This window comes from Aulonocara stuartgranti (genome assembly GCF_965226115.1).
Source record: "Aulonocara stuartgranti genome assembly, chromosome: 3".
In the NCBI taxonomy this organism is placed as follows: domain Eukaryota; kingdom Metazoa; phylum Chordata; class Actinopteri; order Cichliformes; family Cichlidae; genus Aulonocara; species Aulonocara stuartgranti.
Window position 1 is genome coordinate 75847251 of NC_138941.1, and position 16655 is coordinate 75863905.

General features: G+C 39.8%; 3 protein-coding genes across 4 annotated transcripts in view; all 3 read right to left on the reverse strand.

Moving 5' to 3' along the window:
- Positions 1-16655, reverse strand: part of LOC309703691 (protein NLRC3-like) — a 169816-nt gene that overhangs the window by 52224 nt on the left and 100937 nt on the right. The window lies entirely within an intron of this gene.
- Positions 1-16655, reverse strand: part of LOC309703474 (NACHT, LRR and PYD domains-containing protein 3-like) — a 143609-nt gene that overhangs the window by 26033 nt on the left and 100921 nt on the right. The gene's annotated exons all lie outside the window — the stretch shown is intronic.
- Positions 1036-16655, reverse strand: part of LOC309703520 (cytidine monophosphate-N-acetylneuraminic acid hydroxylase-like) — a 45609-nt gene continuing 29989 nt past the window's right edge. The window contains exons 5-15 of the mRNA XM_082528419.1: positions 15387-15577; positions 14530-14610; positions 14361-14427; positions 14166-14247; positions 13950-14087; positions 13435-13570; positions 12523-12666; positions 11289-11463; positions 10057-10173; positions 4874-4989; positions 1036-2431 (exon numbers count right to left, since the gene is read on the reverse strand). Coding sequence (XP_082384545.1) covers positions 2314-2431; positions 4874-4989; positions 10057-10173; positions 11289-11463; positions 12523-12666; positions 13435-13570; positions 13950-14087; positions 14166-14247; positions 14361-14427; positions 14530-14610; positions 15387-15577 — 1365 coding nt within the window. The 3' untranslated portion in view covers positions 1036-2313. The remainder of the gene's footprint in view (positions 2432-4873; positions 4990-10056; positions 10174-11288; positions 11464-12522; positions 12667-13434; positions 13571-13949; positions 14088-14165; positions 14248-14360; positions 14428-14529; positions 14611-15386; positions 15578-16655) is intronic.

The following is a 16655-nucleotide window of genomic DNA, read 5'->3' on the forward strand; positions in this document are numbered from 1 at the left end:
AATGCGCACCTGCGGACCACTTATGTGCAGCCCTCGTTATTTAGCTCGTCATATTGCAGCCACAGAAATTCTTTTGTCCATGAAACCATAAAGCTGCACTTTCTTTTTGCCTTATAGTCTGATTTGTCATAACTTTCCGTTTTGTGGTAAGCTTTTCTTTGGCTGCAGGAGATTTCACTTGTCATGTTTGCATAGTAAGCTAACAATTGATAAGACGATGTCAGAGGAATTGGTGCGCAAATTATCATCACTCACCAATCAGTGCTGTCGCTCTCTATACACAGTTCGTGCGATTGCAAAGTGAAAGCAAAAAAACAAGCGCAAATTCAAACGCGATTTCAATATGTCACATATTGACAGTGGCTCACCGATGCCAATGACATAATTACCCAGCTACATTTCTGAAAGAATGCAAAATCATTGACATATATTTTACTTTCCTACGATAGGCCGACGGGCAGGGCAGAGATAGATTTTGGTAGCCCGACTGGAAAAATTTTGCGAAAAAATGAATACAATAATAAGTATAATATATTGTTTAATAATAATGACAACTAGGATTATTACTGCTTTCTTCCTCCATCTTCAGCTATGTTTCCTGCACATGTGAAAAACTGCCTCTGCCAGTTTCTTCTGCTCAGTCTTTGATGTTTTCTTCTCTTTCTTCATCAGGTCTTTAGACACACTTTGCAGAAAGCAGCAACAATTTCTGCACCCTGCTATTCTTCACATCTTGTTCCAGCTGCTGACAAGAACTGGCTGCTTTCTTTGTCAGAACCTTCCAGTAACAGGCAAGGGTAATGGTCTGGACCAATACAGGCTGTCGCCAGTACCCCTACCACCATTCCTTCACAAGTCTGAAGTCTGGAGTTCAAACACCAGGGTGATCTCTGACGATGGCTGCCGCCCTCACATCTTACATACACACAGACAAAGACATTCCATAACTCTTACATATTACCCCATGTTACGGATTCAAAATATTCGAGGAGGGATACAGGAGGTAATCCAAATAACAACACTGATCCGGCCGGGTGGAGTCAAACGATGATTTTAATGAACACACGTGTGGGAGATGTACACTGCAAAACATCAGCTGTAGATCTCTCCTTAACAATACACAAACAGTTATTTTATATCATCAGGGAAATTTATAACGCCCCCTCATGCATTAAGCAGATACAATACATGCATACATCAAATCAAAACCAGAATGACTTTTAACACATTTTGAAAAGAACATCGCCTCGTCTCCATCCCAGGTGTCTTCCTGTCGCTGCCGGACGCTCGCTTATCGTCTGGAACATCAGGCACACATTCTGCAACAAACTGCTCTTTTGCAGGCACAATTTTGCTGTCACAAGCAAAATGAGTCTATAAATGAGTCTATCTACTGTGTGTGTATGTGTCAACCTGAAATGCACTTTGTTTCACCTCTCACCTCACCAGCTAAACCTTGTAACCTTTCCACCAGACAGAAGGCCAGCACGTACACAACTGAAACTATATGTGTAATATATTGAGTGAATGTTTTAATCAAATGATACTACTTAAAACTTAATAAAAGAATATAAACAAATAAGAGATCATTAAGAATAACCTGATATAAGTGTTTTGTAAGCGTGTATTGCAACTGGCCAGACATATCGCTGGCCAAAGCTCTTGACCTTCAATTAATGGACTGAGCCACAGCTCTTTTATAGGCACAGAATACAATATGTATAAAATGATTATAGTCATTCCCATAACAAGAGTTCAAAGATTGCCAGTACGTTTGCTCATCTCAATATAGTCTGAAAGCTATAAGCTGTATTTGTTAATACAATATACTGCAGGCTAGATAATAACAAAAGACATTTTATTCCATCCCACACCCACCTCACAGGCCTATACCTTCAAAGAGAGAGATCTCTGACTATATTCTTCACTTAACTGTTGCTTCCCCTACTTCCACAGACGAGCAGAAGGGCTTCACACTATCTATCTATCTATCTATCTATCTATCTATCTATCTATCTATGTACCCCCCCCCCCCCCACACACACACACACACCTGAATGTTTCTGACTTTACAATGGGCCCTCTGTGAAGGTGCCATAAACACGAGGCCCACTTGTAATAACGTTCATGCATACAGCTAGTAAGAAAGTGATATTACTATTACTAAAGTGATCAGTGAATCAGAAAAGAAATCTTCCACCACAAAAGAGGCACAGCAGAAGGTGGTGTGGTGCTTACAGCAAGAAGGTCTTGAGTTTTCACAATATAAATCAGAAAACAGTAACTTGATCTTCACAAATCCAGAATGCAAATTCATGACAAGGCACAGTTATTTCCCATCCCGGTCTCACTGATGGGGACGACCTGCTTTTGGAAGTGTTCCCAGTCGGGCTTGCAAAGCGGCAGCTCTGCTTGGAAGTGTTTCCAGAACCTAGAGGCCAAAAGAAGGTGATTAAATGGTAGACTAGTACAGTGACCATTTACATGTAGCCCAAGTTATTTTTCTTTTGTTATCATTTCCATATGTCCTCTAAACATAACATGACGGCAATCATAAAGTTACTCACAAAAGTAACCATTTCATTGTAGTGATAGTTAAACTGAGAGCTATTAGGCTTGGAAATGGCAATTCATATCCTTTCCAAAACAGACAAATAAACATGCCATAAAAATAGGAGTGTATCTGTCTGTTTGCTTCCCCCCACACACAGTATGGAACAGCCGTTTCTGTCAGAGAACAGGAGTAAGTGTTGCATATATAGGGCTGTTATATGGGCTCAAATTGTGGTCATAAATATTTTGTAATTTTAAATCAGAATGCATAGTTATGAACTGAGTTTTGTAACCTTGTAAACCAAAATATCTAAACAGAAGGTTAAAAGTTTTTTGTGTTAAGTTCTAAGTAAAGCACCCCTCTGTCAGCCAAACCCATCTGTTCTCTGATTGGATTGTTAAATTTGTGATTGACATGACATTGACCAATCAAGTGAAAGGAAAAAAAAAGGGAAATTCGTACATGTAAGTTGAAACTCACACACAGCTCAGGAACTTGAGTGCAGAGTTTTACATGTAGTTTTTTGCTTTGTATCTGTAACCTGACCTTAAGACAAAAAAATTGTAACTTGTGTAAATATTTTTTTACGAACACAATTTTTTTTTACACACACACACACACACACACACACACACACACACACACACACACACACACACACACACACACACACACACACAAATTCTCATCTATAGATGCACAAACATAAACTTTTCAGATATTTTGGTTTACAAGGTAACAACTGACAGCTACGCATTCTGATTTACAAGTACAAAATATTTATGACCACAATTTGAGCCCATACTGTTATTTTAGCAAAAAGTATTTTTTGTATCTCACTTCAGGTCTGTATGTATTTTTATCTGTGTGGATCTGTCTTTGTAATCAGATGTGTTAATGTGCAACTGAATCTGTAAGTGTTTAGAAATATGTATCAATGACAGTCTTAAAGCTTTGCTCAAAGCACTGCTAATGCAGGTAAGTTATTTACTTACCCAGCATTTGAATTGGCTGTCCTTTTACATGTGACCTTGGCTGTATTTTTGCTGAGTCAGATCCTCAAAAGTGTATGCAGAGTTGTGTGTAAGTGAACTCAGGGGTCAGCTTTCTTTCAGGCTCAGTATGTACCACCAGCATTACTCAGTCTGCAAGTGTGACATTAGTTGACTGGTAGTGATGGTTGTGCCAATGCAATGTATTTACCATATGTAAACCTAATTCAGTATACACCTGTATGTATTATAAGAAAAGTTTCAAAAAGTAAACTTTATGAGAATTTGAACTACTTTGACTGATATAAGAGGTTTGTTTTAGGTGAATCATGAGTGGAGTAGTCACAGGTGTTCCTAGTTATGGATAAGATGTATTTTTTTCTTACAATAATAGCTGCTTTTGACAGGTACTGAAAAAAACAAAAGAAAATTTGAATTCAGATCTATCTGAGCATGTCTTGCATCAGCACAACCACCATGACCAGCCCTCTAACATCACACCTCAGACTGTGTAATATTCCACGTGTTAGTATGTACTGAGCCTGTCAGCCAGAGCCCAGGATTACTAAATCGTTGTCCTTCAGACAACTCTCCAAACATATAAAGATGTATAAAGATAAACAAATAAAAATTTATAATTGTCTATAAAGCTCACGAGGTGGACTTTATAGATAATTGGATGATTAGGAAACTTTCTGGAGGAAACCTGGTCTAGTTAGGAGAGACGGCATCCATCCCATTTTGGATGGAGCAGCTCTGGTTTCTAGAAATCTGGCCAAATTTTTTTGGCGCTGCAGTGGTTTGTATCATATCTATCTAACACACTCCAATTTGTGCATGTAAATGGAGAGTCGTCTTCACACACTAAGGTCAATTATGGTGTTCCACAGGGTTCAGTGCTAGGACCAATTCTGTTTACATTATCCATGCTTCCCCTAGGCAGTATCATCAGAAGACATAGCATACATTTTCTCTGCTATGCAGATGACACCCAACTCTAACTGTCTATGAAGCCAGATAACACACACCAATTAGTTAAACTGCAGGAATGTCTTAAAGACATAAAGACCTGGATGGCCGCTAACTTTCTGCTTCTTAATTCAGATAAAACTGAGGTTATTTTACTCGGCCCTGAAAATCTTAGAAATATGGTATCTAACCAGATTCTTACTCTGGATGGCATTCCTAAAAACTCCCTGAAAAGCCAGCAATACACCCACTGCGTTTAAAGTCAATTGGATGAGGAGTTGTCAACGAGCAAAGAACAGAAAAACAGATTTACAGAACATGAAAGAATTCTCAAACATATCAGATAAAATGTCTGTACTTGTGGTGGTAGATGTCTGGGTCTCGGCTGATGCGGTTCTGAAAGCCAATGTACAGGTCATCCCATAGACAGCCATGAAGCACCACGTACCTCATCACTCCAATCCTGTTTTTAATCTAAAAGGAAACCAAGAAGGGTCACTGCTCTGTGCAAGCAAATATGTTCTTGAAATATTTTGCGAATTCCTCAAACTACAAGTCTTTTACATCTTGTACAAGCACTTAATACATTAACCCTTTAAGATCTAAAAGAGGACCAAGTTTGCCAGAGCTTATATTATATTTTTACATGCTGTAGTGCCATTTTTAGGAGCATTTCAAGTTGCAATACATCAATACAACCATTATAGCCCAATGTTTAATAATATGTATGCATTAAGTGCATAGTAATTACATAAACTGCAAAAAAGTGCAATAAAACTACAAAATTAAACATATATTTCTAGTTAGAGAAATTTAAGAGTCTTATTCCTCAAAACTGTAAATACAAAAGAGTTGCACAAAATAGTTTCCCTTCACAGGAAATTTATTTTGAGTGTCTTCATAGTTTTATTTTTGAAATGCACCAATTTTTATATACTGCAGGAAAAACTAAAATGAATATTATAATACAAATTTGCAAAAAAGAAGCATATGCATCAAAATAAACTATATCCAGCAGTCCAATTTGAGTTCTAAGCATCCCAGAAACGATACAGAAAGTCATAAAGTCAAACATGATTTTAAAAAAAACCAGTATAGGCTTATAAGGCCCTGAAGGTAATTTCCGCGAAAATGACATCACTTCCGATTTCGGGCAAGTGATAGGGGACATGCAATAGTTCGCGCTCACGTCTATTCCAACGTAGGAAGTGTTATGAACAGCTGATAGGATCGGCAAAGCGTGTTTCTGGAATATTATGTTTTTGTTGCTGCAAGTGCTTTTTATGCAGTTTTTGCAAAGCTATATGTGGAAGGAAACCGTGACCTAGGACAAGCTGATGGCATAAGATACAACTCCTCCGGTTTCATATTCAAAAAAAAAAATTATTGCGCTAGCTTACGTGGCTGCAGTTCTACAGGGGTTTAAAAATAGTTACGCAAAACGGAGCGGGCACACTCCAACTGGAGCATTAAGGGTTAAAAGTAAATAATGCTACTTGCAGGGCCACAATCACAAAATTAGCCTGTCCAGCAGTTCCATTTTCATCAGAACAGAGCCAGATTAAATATTCCTGTGCACCACAAAAATTCTGATTGCTCCTTGGTCCAGGAAATGCAAGTGTAGCAATATGTCACTAGAGTTGTAACAGTGTTGAAAAATAACCTCTGTTAATGTGGCTATATAATGCAGCTGCATTATTATATAATCCACCCACTGTTTTCATCTTCAGTGCCCGGTACCAAAATAGAGCAGAGCAGCTACCTGAACGCTACTCCAACAGAGATCGATTATCTTGTTAATAATTTTACCTCTATCTCTATTGAGCCAACCATCCCTTTAACATTAACTAGTACTGACTTCATGAACTTCTTCACAAATAAAATTTTAACCATTAGAGAAACAAATTACTCATGATCATTTCACAGATATAATATTATCTACAGCTACTTTAATTACCATTGATATTCACTTACTCTTTTTCTCCAATTGATCTTTCTGAGTTAACTTCAGTAATTACTTCCTCCAAACCATCAGCTTGTCTTTTAGACCCCATTCCTACAAGACTGCTCAAAGAAGTCCTGCCTTTAATTAATGTTTCAATCTTAAATATGATCAACCTATCTCTAATAATTGGCTATGTACCACAGACCTTCAAGCTAACAGTAGTTAAACCATTGCTTAAAAAGCCATCTGTTGACCCAGTGGCCTTAGCTAATATTGGCCGATCTCCAACCTTCCTCTCATAACAAAAATCCTTGAAAGAATAGTTGTCAAACAGCTAACAGATCATCTGCAGAGGAATGACTTATTTGAAGAGTTTCAGTCAGGTTTCAGAGGTCATCACAGCACAGAAACAGCTTTAAAATGGTAAATGGCCTGTATTTGTATAGCACTCTACTAGTCCCTAAGGACTCCAAAGCGCTTTGCACATCCAGTCATCCACCCATTCACACACATTCACACACTGGTGATGGCAGCTATATTGTAGCCACAGCCACCCTGGGGCGCACTGACAGAGGTGAGGCTGCCAGACACTGGCGCCACCGGGCCCTCTGACCACCACCAGTAGGCAACGGGTGAAGTGTCTTGCACAAGGACACAAGAACCGAGACGGTCCAAGCTGGGGCTCGAACCGGAAACCTTCCGATTACAAGGCGACCTCCCAACTCTTGAGTCACAATCGCCCTACGATCCCTTTAGTAAAGGTTACAGATTATCTTCTTATGGCCTCTGACAGTGGACTCATCTCTCTGCTTGTCCTGCTACACCTTAGTGCAGCGTTCGATACTGTTGACCATAATATCCTATTAGAGGGTTTAGAACATGCTGGAGGTATTACAGGTACTGTGCTGCAGTGGTTTGTATCATATCTATCTAACGTACTCCAGTTTGTGCATGTAAATGGGGAGTCCTCTTTGCCTTGAGGCGACTTTTGTTGTGATTTGGCGCTATATAAATAAAATTGAATTTAATTGATTTGACACACTAAGGTCAATTATAGTGTTCCACAGGGTTCAGTGCTAGGACCAATTCTGTTTACATTATCCATGCTTCCCTTGGGCAGTATCATCAGAAGACATAGCATACATTTTCACTGCTATGCAGATGACACCCAGCTCTATCTGTCCATGAAGCCAGATAACACACACCAATTACTTGAACTGCGGGAATATCTTAAAGTCATAAAGACCTGGATGACCGCTAATGTTCTGCTTCTTAATTCAGATAAAACTGCGGTTATTGTACTCGGCCTTGAAAATCCTAGATATATGGTATCTAACCAGATTCTTACTCTGGATGGCATTACCTTGGCCTCTAGTAACACTGTGAGGAACCTTGGAGTATTTTTTGACAAAGACATTTACATCTAACTACAGTCACTGTGTTCTGGTCTTAATTAATTCACCAAACTCCACATTATTATTGTCCAAACACTTCACATTCCACATGATTATTACTCAAACAGCTTCTGCACTGAATCTCCATTGCTTCCCCAGGGTTACTGGTCTCACTCTGAGGCGCCTGGAAAGTGGCCGTCGAGCTGGATGTAGACAAGCAGGCCGTGCTAGAACTGGACACTGATGCGGAGGAGCAGGCTGTGCTGGAACTGGACGTGGACAAGGACATGGACGAGCAGACGATGCTGGAACTGGACACGGATGTGGACATGCTGGACATGGACGTGGTGTGGCAGCTGCAGGACCAGACAAGGCAGGACCAGATGAGGGAAGGACCAAACGATGGTGTGGCAACCCCTGGTGGCTGAATGGCCAGTGACATGGCTGCTGCAGATGATGGATCTGGTGGCACTGCTCGTGGCACTGATGGTTGGACCGGCTCCTTGGAGCGTCCGACGGAGACAGATGGCTGAAGGGACCCCTTGGGACGTCCAGCAGGAACAGGGGATGGCTGAAGCAACCCCTCGGACCCTCCAGCGGAGACAGACAGCTGAAACAGGCCCCTCGGACCCTCCAGCGGAGACAGAAGACAGCTGAATGGGTCCCTCGGACCCTCTAGAAGGGACAGACGCAGGGCCAGCAGGTCTAGAGACCTCTGGCGGTGATGAGACAGAATAACGAGGCCCAGAAACCTCTGGCAGAGACTAAAGAGAACCAGCAGGCACGGAGTTTTTTGGCAGGAATGAAGTTAACTGTAACTGCACAGGGAACAAAGCTGGCTCGGAATGCAACGGCTGGGTCTGTGCAGTGCAGGCGGTCTGTCTTGGCAGGGCCAGCAAGATGAAGTCCTTAGCTGGTTGAACAAGCTCTACAGAGCTTCCAGCAGAGGATGGAGGTGGCTGGGTTGACGGTTGAGCCAATGACTGAATTCCAGACAACTGAGCAGGTGGCTGAACAGCACACGACTGAAGAGGAGACGGCTGAACAGCAGGTAACTGAACTGACGGCTGAACAGCAGGTGACAGAGCAGGTAACTGAGCTGCATATTGAACAGAAGATTGAGCTGAAGACTGAACAGCAGACGACTGAACTGCAGACAGATGAACTGCAGGCATGGAAGGCCGTGAGCGGACAAAGTCTGCTAGCTCTCAAGCTTGTAGCATGTCCCGGAGACAAGAAGAAGCAAAATTAAACACACTGCACAAGGACAAGGACTATCAAAATTAAACAGGTAGTGCATGACAGACACAGACTTGACATTGAACAAAAAGGACACAGGAACAAAATCGAAGAACTAGAAATCACAGAACACAGCACTAAATTACTAGAAATACTGTTACAGAAACCAAAAGACTAATAGAGATAACAATGATGAAATCAAAGATCAAAAATAGAACAAAACTCAACACACTATGTCACCAACCCAGGATTGTGACACCTTTATTTCAGAAGTACACCTATAGTCGTGGTAACAGTATCTCGAAGAATCCATAGGTCCGTCATCCTATTCATCCTATTCATCATGGAACCATCATGGAAGGACAGGCCCCTGCACGGTATGTACCACCGGCAGATAGAGGAGGATATCCAGACAAAATGGTGGTGGCTAACCAACCGGACATAGTGGTGGTAGACAAACAGAAAAAGACGGCCGTAGTGATCGATGTAGCGGTTCCGAATGACAGCAATATCAGGAAGAAGGAGCACGAGAAGCTGGAGAAATACCAAGGGCTCAGAGAAGAGCTCGAGAGGATGTGGAGGGTGAAGGTAATGGTGGTCCCCGTGGTAATCGGAGCACTAGGTGCGGTGACTCCCAAGCTAGGCGAGTGGCTCCAGCAGATCCCGGGAACAACATCGGAGATCTCTGTCCAGAAGAGCGCAGTCCTGGGAACAGCTAAGATACTGCGCAGGACCCTCAAGCTCCCAGGCCTCTGGTAGAGGACCCGAGCTTGAAGGATAAACCGCCCGCAGGGGCGTGCTGGGTGTTTTTTTATATATATATATATACACAACATGTTCCATATGTTAGATGGAACACATGATAATTTCATCATGAAATCATCTTGGTAGTCATGACAAATTACTATTATTCAGGTTCTGTTGTGCTGCTGTCTGTGTGTTTAGTGCTCTATAGTGACTCACCTCCAAGTAGGAGTGCTCTCTGTTTGGTCTCTTTGTGGGGAATGATAGATCCAGAAAGTCCACCAGATAGTCATAACCGTCAGTGATGCATTCAAACTTGTCATCTGTTTCAATGACCTACACAGAGACATGTGCATTTCAGCAGATTTGCATCCACTCTGAGTAAGATAGCAATGTAATGGAAAAAGAAGTGAGCCAAGGTGATTCGTAACAGCTGGAAGGAAGGGAAGTGACGATGAGGAATCAGAGCAGAGAGCTGGGTTTTTATTTTGCTTTTTTGTCTTTCATTTTAAAATGTCATCATTGCAGGATGTGAACTACATCTCTATTTCTAGTTTCTGTTAAGGTACTGCAGAGGCTGCTGAGGCATGACGGAATTTTTTTAAAAAAAAAAACATATAAAGATAAAGACAAGGAACATTTCTGCTCAGGTATAACAAAAAAAAAAGTACACCAATGTTCATGCATGTTCATCAAACACGAAATGTCAGACTGAAAATATTGAAGTTCCTTTTAATTTTGTTAAACTTTATAGAGGAATATGAGGAATAACAGCTTTGCTAACAGCTTAGCTCATTGGATTAGCCAAATGAAGCTTATTCATAAATTCAAAAAGGAAGATCTGTAGTCCCACAGATTTTTCAGGCCAATCAGCCTCTGCTCTGCCGACTTTAAATCTCATCTGTCGTTTTCCCTTCCAGACACCATCGTGCAACTCACAGTCTAAATTCAGAGGGCGGTCCTGCCCTTTCCCTATCACTGCTGGGATTCTGTTCTGCTGCGATTGGTCATCACAGTCTAATCCCAAATACCTTAATTGAATTCTGTAAGTGAATAATTCATGTTTAGTTCCTTCTAATGTTCTCTTTATTGAATTTCCTCCCATCCATCTATTTTTTTAGCACTTGTCTAACTCATGTTCACAGAGGAAGGAGTCTAAGTTTTGACAGGGTGGGAGGCGGGGTACACCCTTAGCAGGTTGCTAGTCCATCAAAGGGCCACAATATACAATAGTTTTGGGGGGTTTTCCCCTTTTTTTGGGAGGGGGGGTTATGCATTCCCCTCCAACCTTGCAAAAATGGACAAGTGTATATATTTTAACTTTTCTGGGGGCCTCTTTATTATTTATTTATAATGAAGCAGTAAGCAGAGAAATGCTTTTAAGTAGGAAAGATCATGAAAACAAATTAAATGCCAAAGAAAAGTAAAACATTTCTGTCAAAACCATTTACCCGCACAACCAGGTTGTAGTTTTGAAAGCCAGCCCATGTGTAATAAAACTGGATCCAGTTTTGATGCTTAAATATGTCAGACTTGATGGCGCTCTTCAACTCATTCACATACAAGTCGAACTCCCAGCTGTCCTTGTAGATTTTTGCACTAGCTGGGGGATTGGTGATGGCCTCCCTATGGTTGGTCATAGCAAAGAAAGTTGCAAAGAAAATATTTCATTTAGCACTTGCATGTGCAGTTTACATGATGTATTACAGGGGTCTCAAACTCATAGCCCAGGGACCACTTGCAGCCATATGAAGGCAATATGAGCAGAGAGTACAAACATACTGAGTGACTGGCTGTGTTAGTTCAGTGAGAGTCAAAAACTAATGTGTACACTTATGTCTGCATTTTTATTTTGTTAAATAAGAACAAAATGATAGCCGAAGTGCTGCCACAAAGAGAGTACCAGTGTGTTTATTTGGTAGTTCAATGAAAGGCTTCAGTTAGTTAAGAGGGAGGAAAAAAAATCTGCATTCACATTTGCAGTTTTGTCTTATTATACAATATCTGAAAAAACAAAAACCCCAAACAAACCAAAACAAAAGGCTACATTTTCACAATTATTAGTCGTTGTTTCTTGTTTGTTTGTTTGTTTGTTTTGTAGTACCATTTTACTTGAACACTAAACTGGCATACAATGACATGACAATGCCAGCAGTGGCCCACATCTCATTTAAGTTTGAGACCCCTGTTGTATATTTGGAAAGTTACTAATCCTGCCTGTGCTCCTTATAATGATAATAACTCTTTAAAAAAAATAATGCCATCATGTTATCACACAACATAGGCAAATGCAGTCAGATTTGGATTTTCTCCTTTACATGAAATAATTGAGTAGCAGTAGCTTGTCAGTAAGAATCAAAGTCATATACATTTACTGGGCACTTACATCAAAACGGGAAAAAGACGGGGCTGAAGCTACAGCTCAAAGAAAAATCAATAAAAGTGACACATTTTACTTTTACATTTGCAGTGCAGACAATGAATATTTGGACAGTGAGATTTTTTTCCTCATCAGACTCTCAGAAACAAAATGATCTGTTTATACACTGGCATTGTAGAGACTGACATTACTGTTTAAATTTCTGTGTTTTATGTAGTTGTATTACAAAGATGGAATAACAGTCTCTTTCTTTCCCACATCGACCAGGAATGGAAAACACAGATAAACATGTGAGCTATTCCAACCTGTTGGTGGGGTCTCTCAGAGCGAGGCCGAGGTCCAGCACAGCACCTGGCTGCGGTGTCCAAGTTTTGATTGCCGGTGCAAGCTTATTAATGAGTGCATTGAGGTCCTCTGCACTGTTTTTGAAATTCGTATCCTTTATGTATCTTCCAACCAACACACAGTACAAACAGACACATAAGTAAAGGGACACATAAAGCACAAATTAGGTCTCATGTGTTTAGCTTGACAGTCATTAGCAGTAGTGTCACTGTCAAAACATAAGGCCACAACTGTGTTGTACAACCATGTTTCCAGAAAACATGAATGCTGTGTATGATGTAAATAATGTTAATCACATCCTTATTTAATAACATAACAAATGTATTGAATCAAAGAGAAAAAAAAAGTCTTCAGTTTAAAGGTCTTATGCTAACAATACATTTCACAAACATCGAAGCGGCAGCAAAACAAGACTGGGAGAATTTTGTAACGTTAAAAAAAAAACCTGATAGAAAATCTTAAAATCAATGATAAATGAATCTAAGCTGCTGACAGTTATAAACACAGTTCAGTATAAAAGGAGCAGCTCATCAAAGTGGAGTCATGGTTGTAGATTGACTTGTCAACATAAACTGCATATCAGCTCATAGACAGCTGAAACAGAGCTACAATTAAACAGGGAATAGATAGAAAAAGGAGCCCATATATAGACCAAACCCTGTTTTGTTTGTTATTGTACATAGTTGTGTTTTAAATATTAACTTGTCCAGATGAACTACATATCAGCTTTGGCCTTGGAATTTAGATCAGATCAGCTAACTTTGTTGTGAGGATTCTTCTGCCAGGGAACACAAAAGTAGTTCAAAACCAAAAAGCTCTGCACTTTATTAAGTCATCTCTGATGCTGTGCAAACCCTTATTACAAACTCTACCTGTCTGATGGATGAGCCTCCACAAAGTATCCAGCGAATGGGCAGTAGATCCTCGGCTGCAGGGATTTCACCAGTGTAGCTTTGTAATTCAGCAGCTTCTTCCTCTCATTCTTGATAAACTCTGCCTTCCAGGAATCTGGAAACACATCAACAACATTTGCTTCATCTCAGCAGTTTGGTGCACTTTGACACTGTTGATCACTGTTGATTTTGTTTTATTTCATTATTTTACTTTTTTGTTTATCTGAACACATACGTGTGTGTGTATATCTACATATATATTCGTATCTGTAAATTAAAATATATGTAGTGTGTGTATATATTGTTTTTTTGTTTTATATGTCTGAAACAAATAAAGATACAATACAATACAATACAATCACAACATATCAGTTTGACAAGTCCGTTCTTACATCGCTAAAAGAGCTACATGTAACCATCAAAGATTCCAGCATAGATGCTGTTGTGTGTAGGTGGAGGTAAAACCTAACTAAGCAAACCTAACTCGGGCTCACCGCTGTATTTCCCTCCATAGAAGGTCATGGGGAATCCAGAAGCTCCTCCAGCAAAGTCAGACATCATCACGTCCACATTTTGTGGTAGCCTTCCTCCATTCGGTCTGGTGCAGTCCACAGTGTTGAGGATCATATGACCTGCAATAAAAACAACATTTTATATTATAATCAGACTTATTTTTACAGCACAAGTAATTATATTATTCAAAATGACACCTTTGTAGTCAACAATGATGCAGGTGTCCATTTCAGGATGTACCCCATCCATCAGGATCATAAATCTCAGGTGATCATCAATCTGAGTGAGACAGCAAGATTCATTTTTACTTCTTTATGGAAATCATATGATTTTAATATACAAAATGTTTTTTTGTAATTCCTCTTAAACAAATGATAGAGGCAGTGACTTACATTTTGCCAAACACCAAAGGGAAGGACTTTAATATTGGTCAGCTTAACTTGGCTTTCCTTTATATACCTGTCACAGCGGAGATACCCGTATGTGAATAACAGACCAACATTGGATAATTTATTCCCTCTGTAATTTATGGGGACAATTCAGCTCCACTTCATTACTAACCAAAACACTGGTCTGGATGTGTCACCGACATATATCGGTATGTCCGGCCTTCTTTCTGCCAACACTTTCAGTGTGGGATAACTATAAAGGAAACAGAAAAAGTCAGTGCCCTGCACTGTAAATATAAACACCCTTCATTTCTGAAAGTTGGTCTCTTTGTAGATTTTGTATTTGAGGTTCTAGCCAGTAGGAATAAAAATATTTAACGTTCCAAAAATGTTTTTATTTCTCTCAGGGGCTCTGAAGAGCTGTTCAAAGCAGAGAATAGAAGTACTTAAATTTGGCTACATTAGATTAACATAATACCAAGTCAGACATTTACGTGAAACAAAAAATAATTATTCTTTAAGTAAATTGAAATATTGTGTAAAACATTTTAAGTTTAAGTAAGTAATTTTAGTAGTGGTAATTTTGGTAATTTTACACTGATCATTTTGTTTCTGAGAGTAAGTACACTGTACTGACTGGCCAGATTGCAGAGTGCTCTACATTACTTTTGTAATAATTTGTAATTAATTATAATTATTTTTTAATTAAAGGATGTAAAAGTCTTTTTACATGCTTTAATTTAAGGACAGTATACCTTCTCTTTACTGTGACTGTATGCAGCTGGTGCTGTTTTCCTCTTTTTGATTTTGCTTGCAGCTGGTCATGGATCAAGTATTGTAATGTAAATTACAATATTGCGCCATAAGAAATCAATAAAATTCTGTGTAATCAAGATGAATAGAACAGCTGAAGCAAAAACTGTTTGTAGATACTATACTGTGTTTGCTCTGAATCATTTACTTCAAACAAAAATGGCAGTAATATGTAATGCATATTTTTATGTATTTAACAATATTAGCAGAGCTTGCCTGAGGTGGTCTGAGTGCATATGGCTGATGTAGATGAGATCTGCACCACAAAGCCTGTCCAGGGCGTCTGCTGGAGGCTCATGGAGAAGCCACCAGCCCCTGGCAAACGCAGGACCCTTCAACCAGGGGTCGAACATGAACCTTCTCTTGCCAAGCTGTAGCTCTATGCAGGCATGGGTGAAGTATGTCACCTGAGGGGAAAGTAAAAGAAAATTTATGTTTTGGAGACTATACTTGATGTACTTTTCACTCTTAGTTCATTATTATTATTATTAAGTGCGCCTATGCCAAGAGGAACACTTATTACTATTCGTCGGATTTATTATTCTTATTCTCAATCCTCCGCCTAAAATTTTGACGCGTAACTTGCCCCACAGTTTTGAGACAAGGTTCATTTGGTGTTTATGACTTTTATAGTTTTTTAAATATTAATATTTTACTGCAAATTTTCCAACGCTTATCTGTTGCACAGTTTTGAGACAAGGGTTACATATGTTATATCATTTTGTGCGGCTGGATCTGGACTAGTATGCTATGACTTTTGGTGTTTATGACTTTTATAGTTTTTTAAATATTTAGATTTAAGTGCAAATTGGGAAAGATTCATCTTTTGGCCCCATAGAAACAGACTTCATTTGTGGTGTGTTGGCTCTCTCTAGTGGTATGCTGGGAGTGGTACACCCTGTCTACCCTTATTTGGATTACCGTAATAACGACAAAATCAACGGTGCGCACAGCATCGCTGCTTTCAGGAGCCATTGGAAGTTTTAAGGTTGCGCGAACCATTGAATATATACGGTAAGCGAAAGCGTGTATGCTTGGTGGAAAACTCCATATCCCACAAATAGTACGCCTCTACCGAGTGAAACAATGGCAGCTGCCACCTCATTTTTATATTCCTCTTATTCGTGTTTCTAGGTCACAAAATAAACTTTTAAGATATTTTCAGGTGAGAATGTAGCTGTGTAAACTTCAAATATCTGCTCGTTTTATCAAGACATCCCATATTAGCAACAGTTCTTGCTAGCTAGCTAGCGCGACTAGCTAGCTTCGCTCAAAAGCACCCGGGCTTGGATTTCAGTGAGGCTGCTCACACTCATTTCACCCCCGATCGCTCACAAATAGTGTTCGTCTCAGCTGGACTTATTTTTTGTTTATATGGGCCGATGATTCATTTATTCATTTTAGTAATGGTATAAACAGTGAAAGGTGGTTGTCCAGATGCTGGTTAATGTGGGAAAATAACTGAGTTTTCTCGTGGTGGCTAAG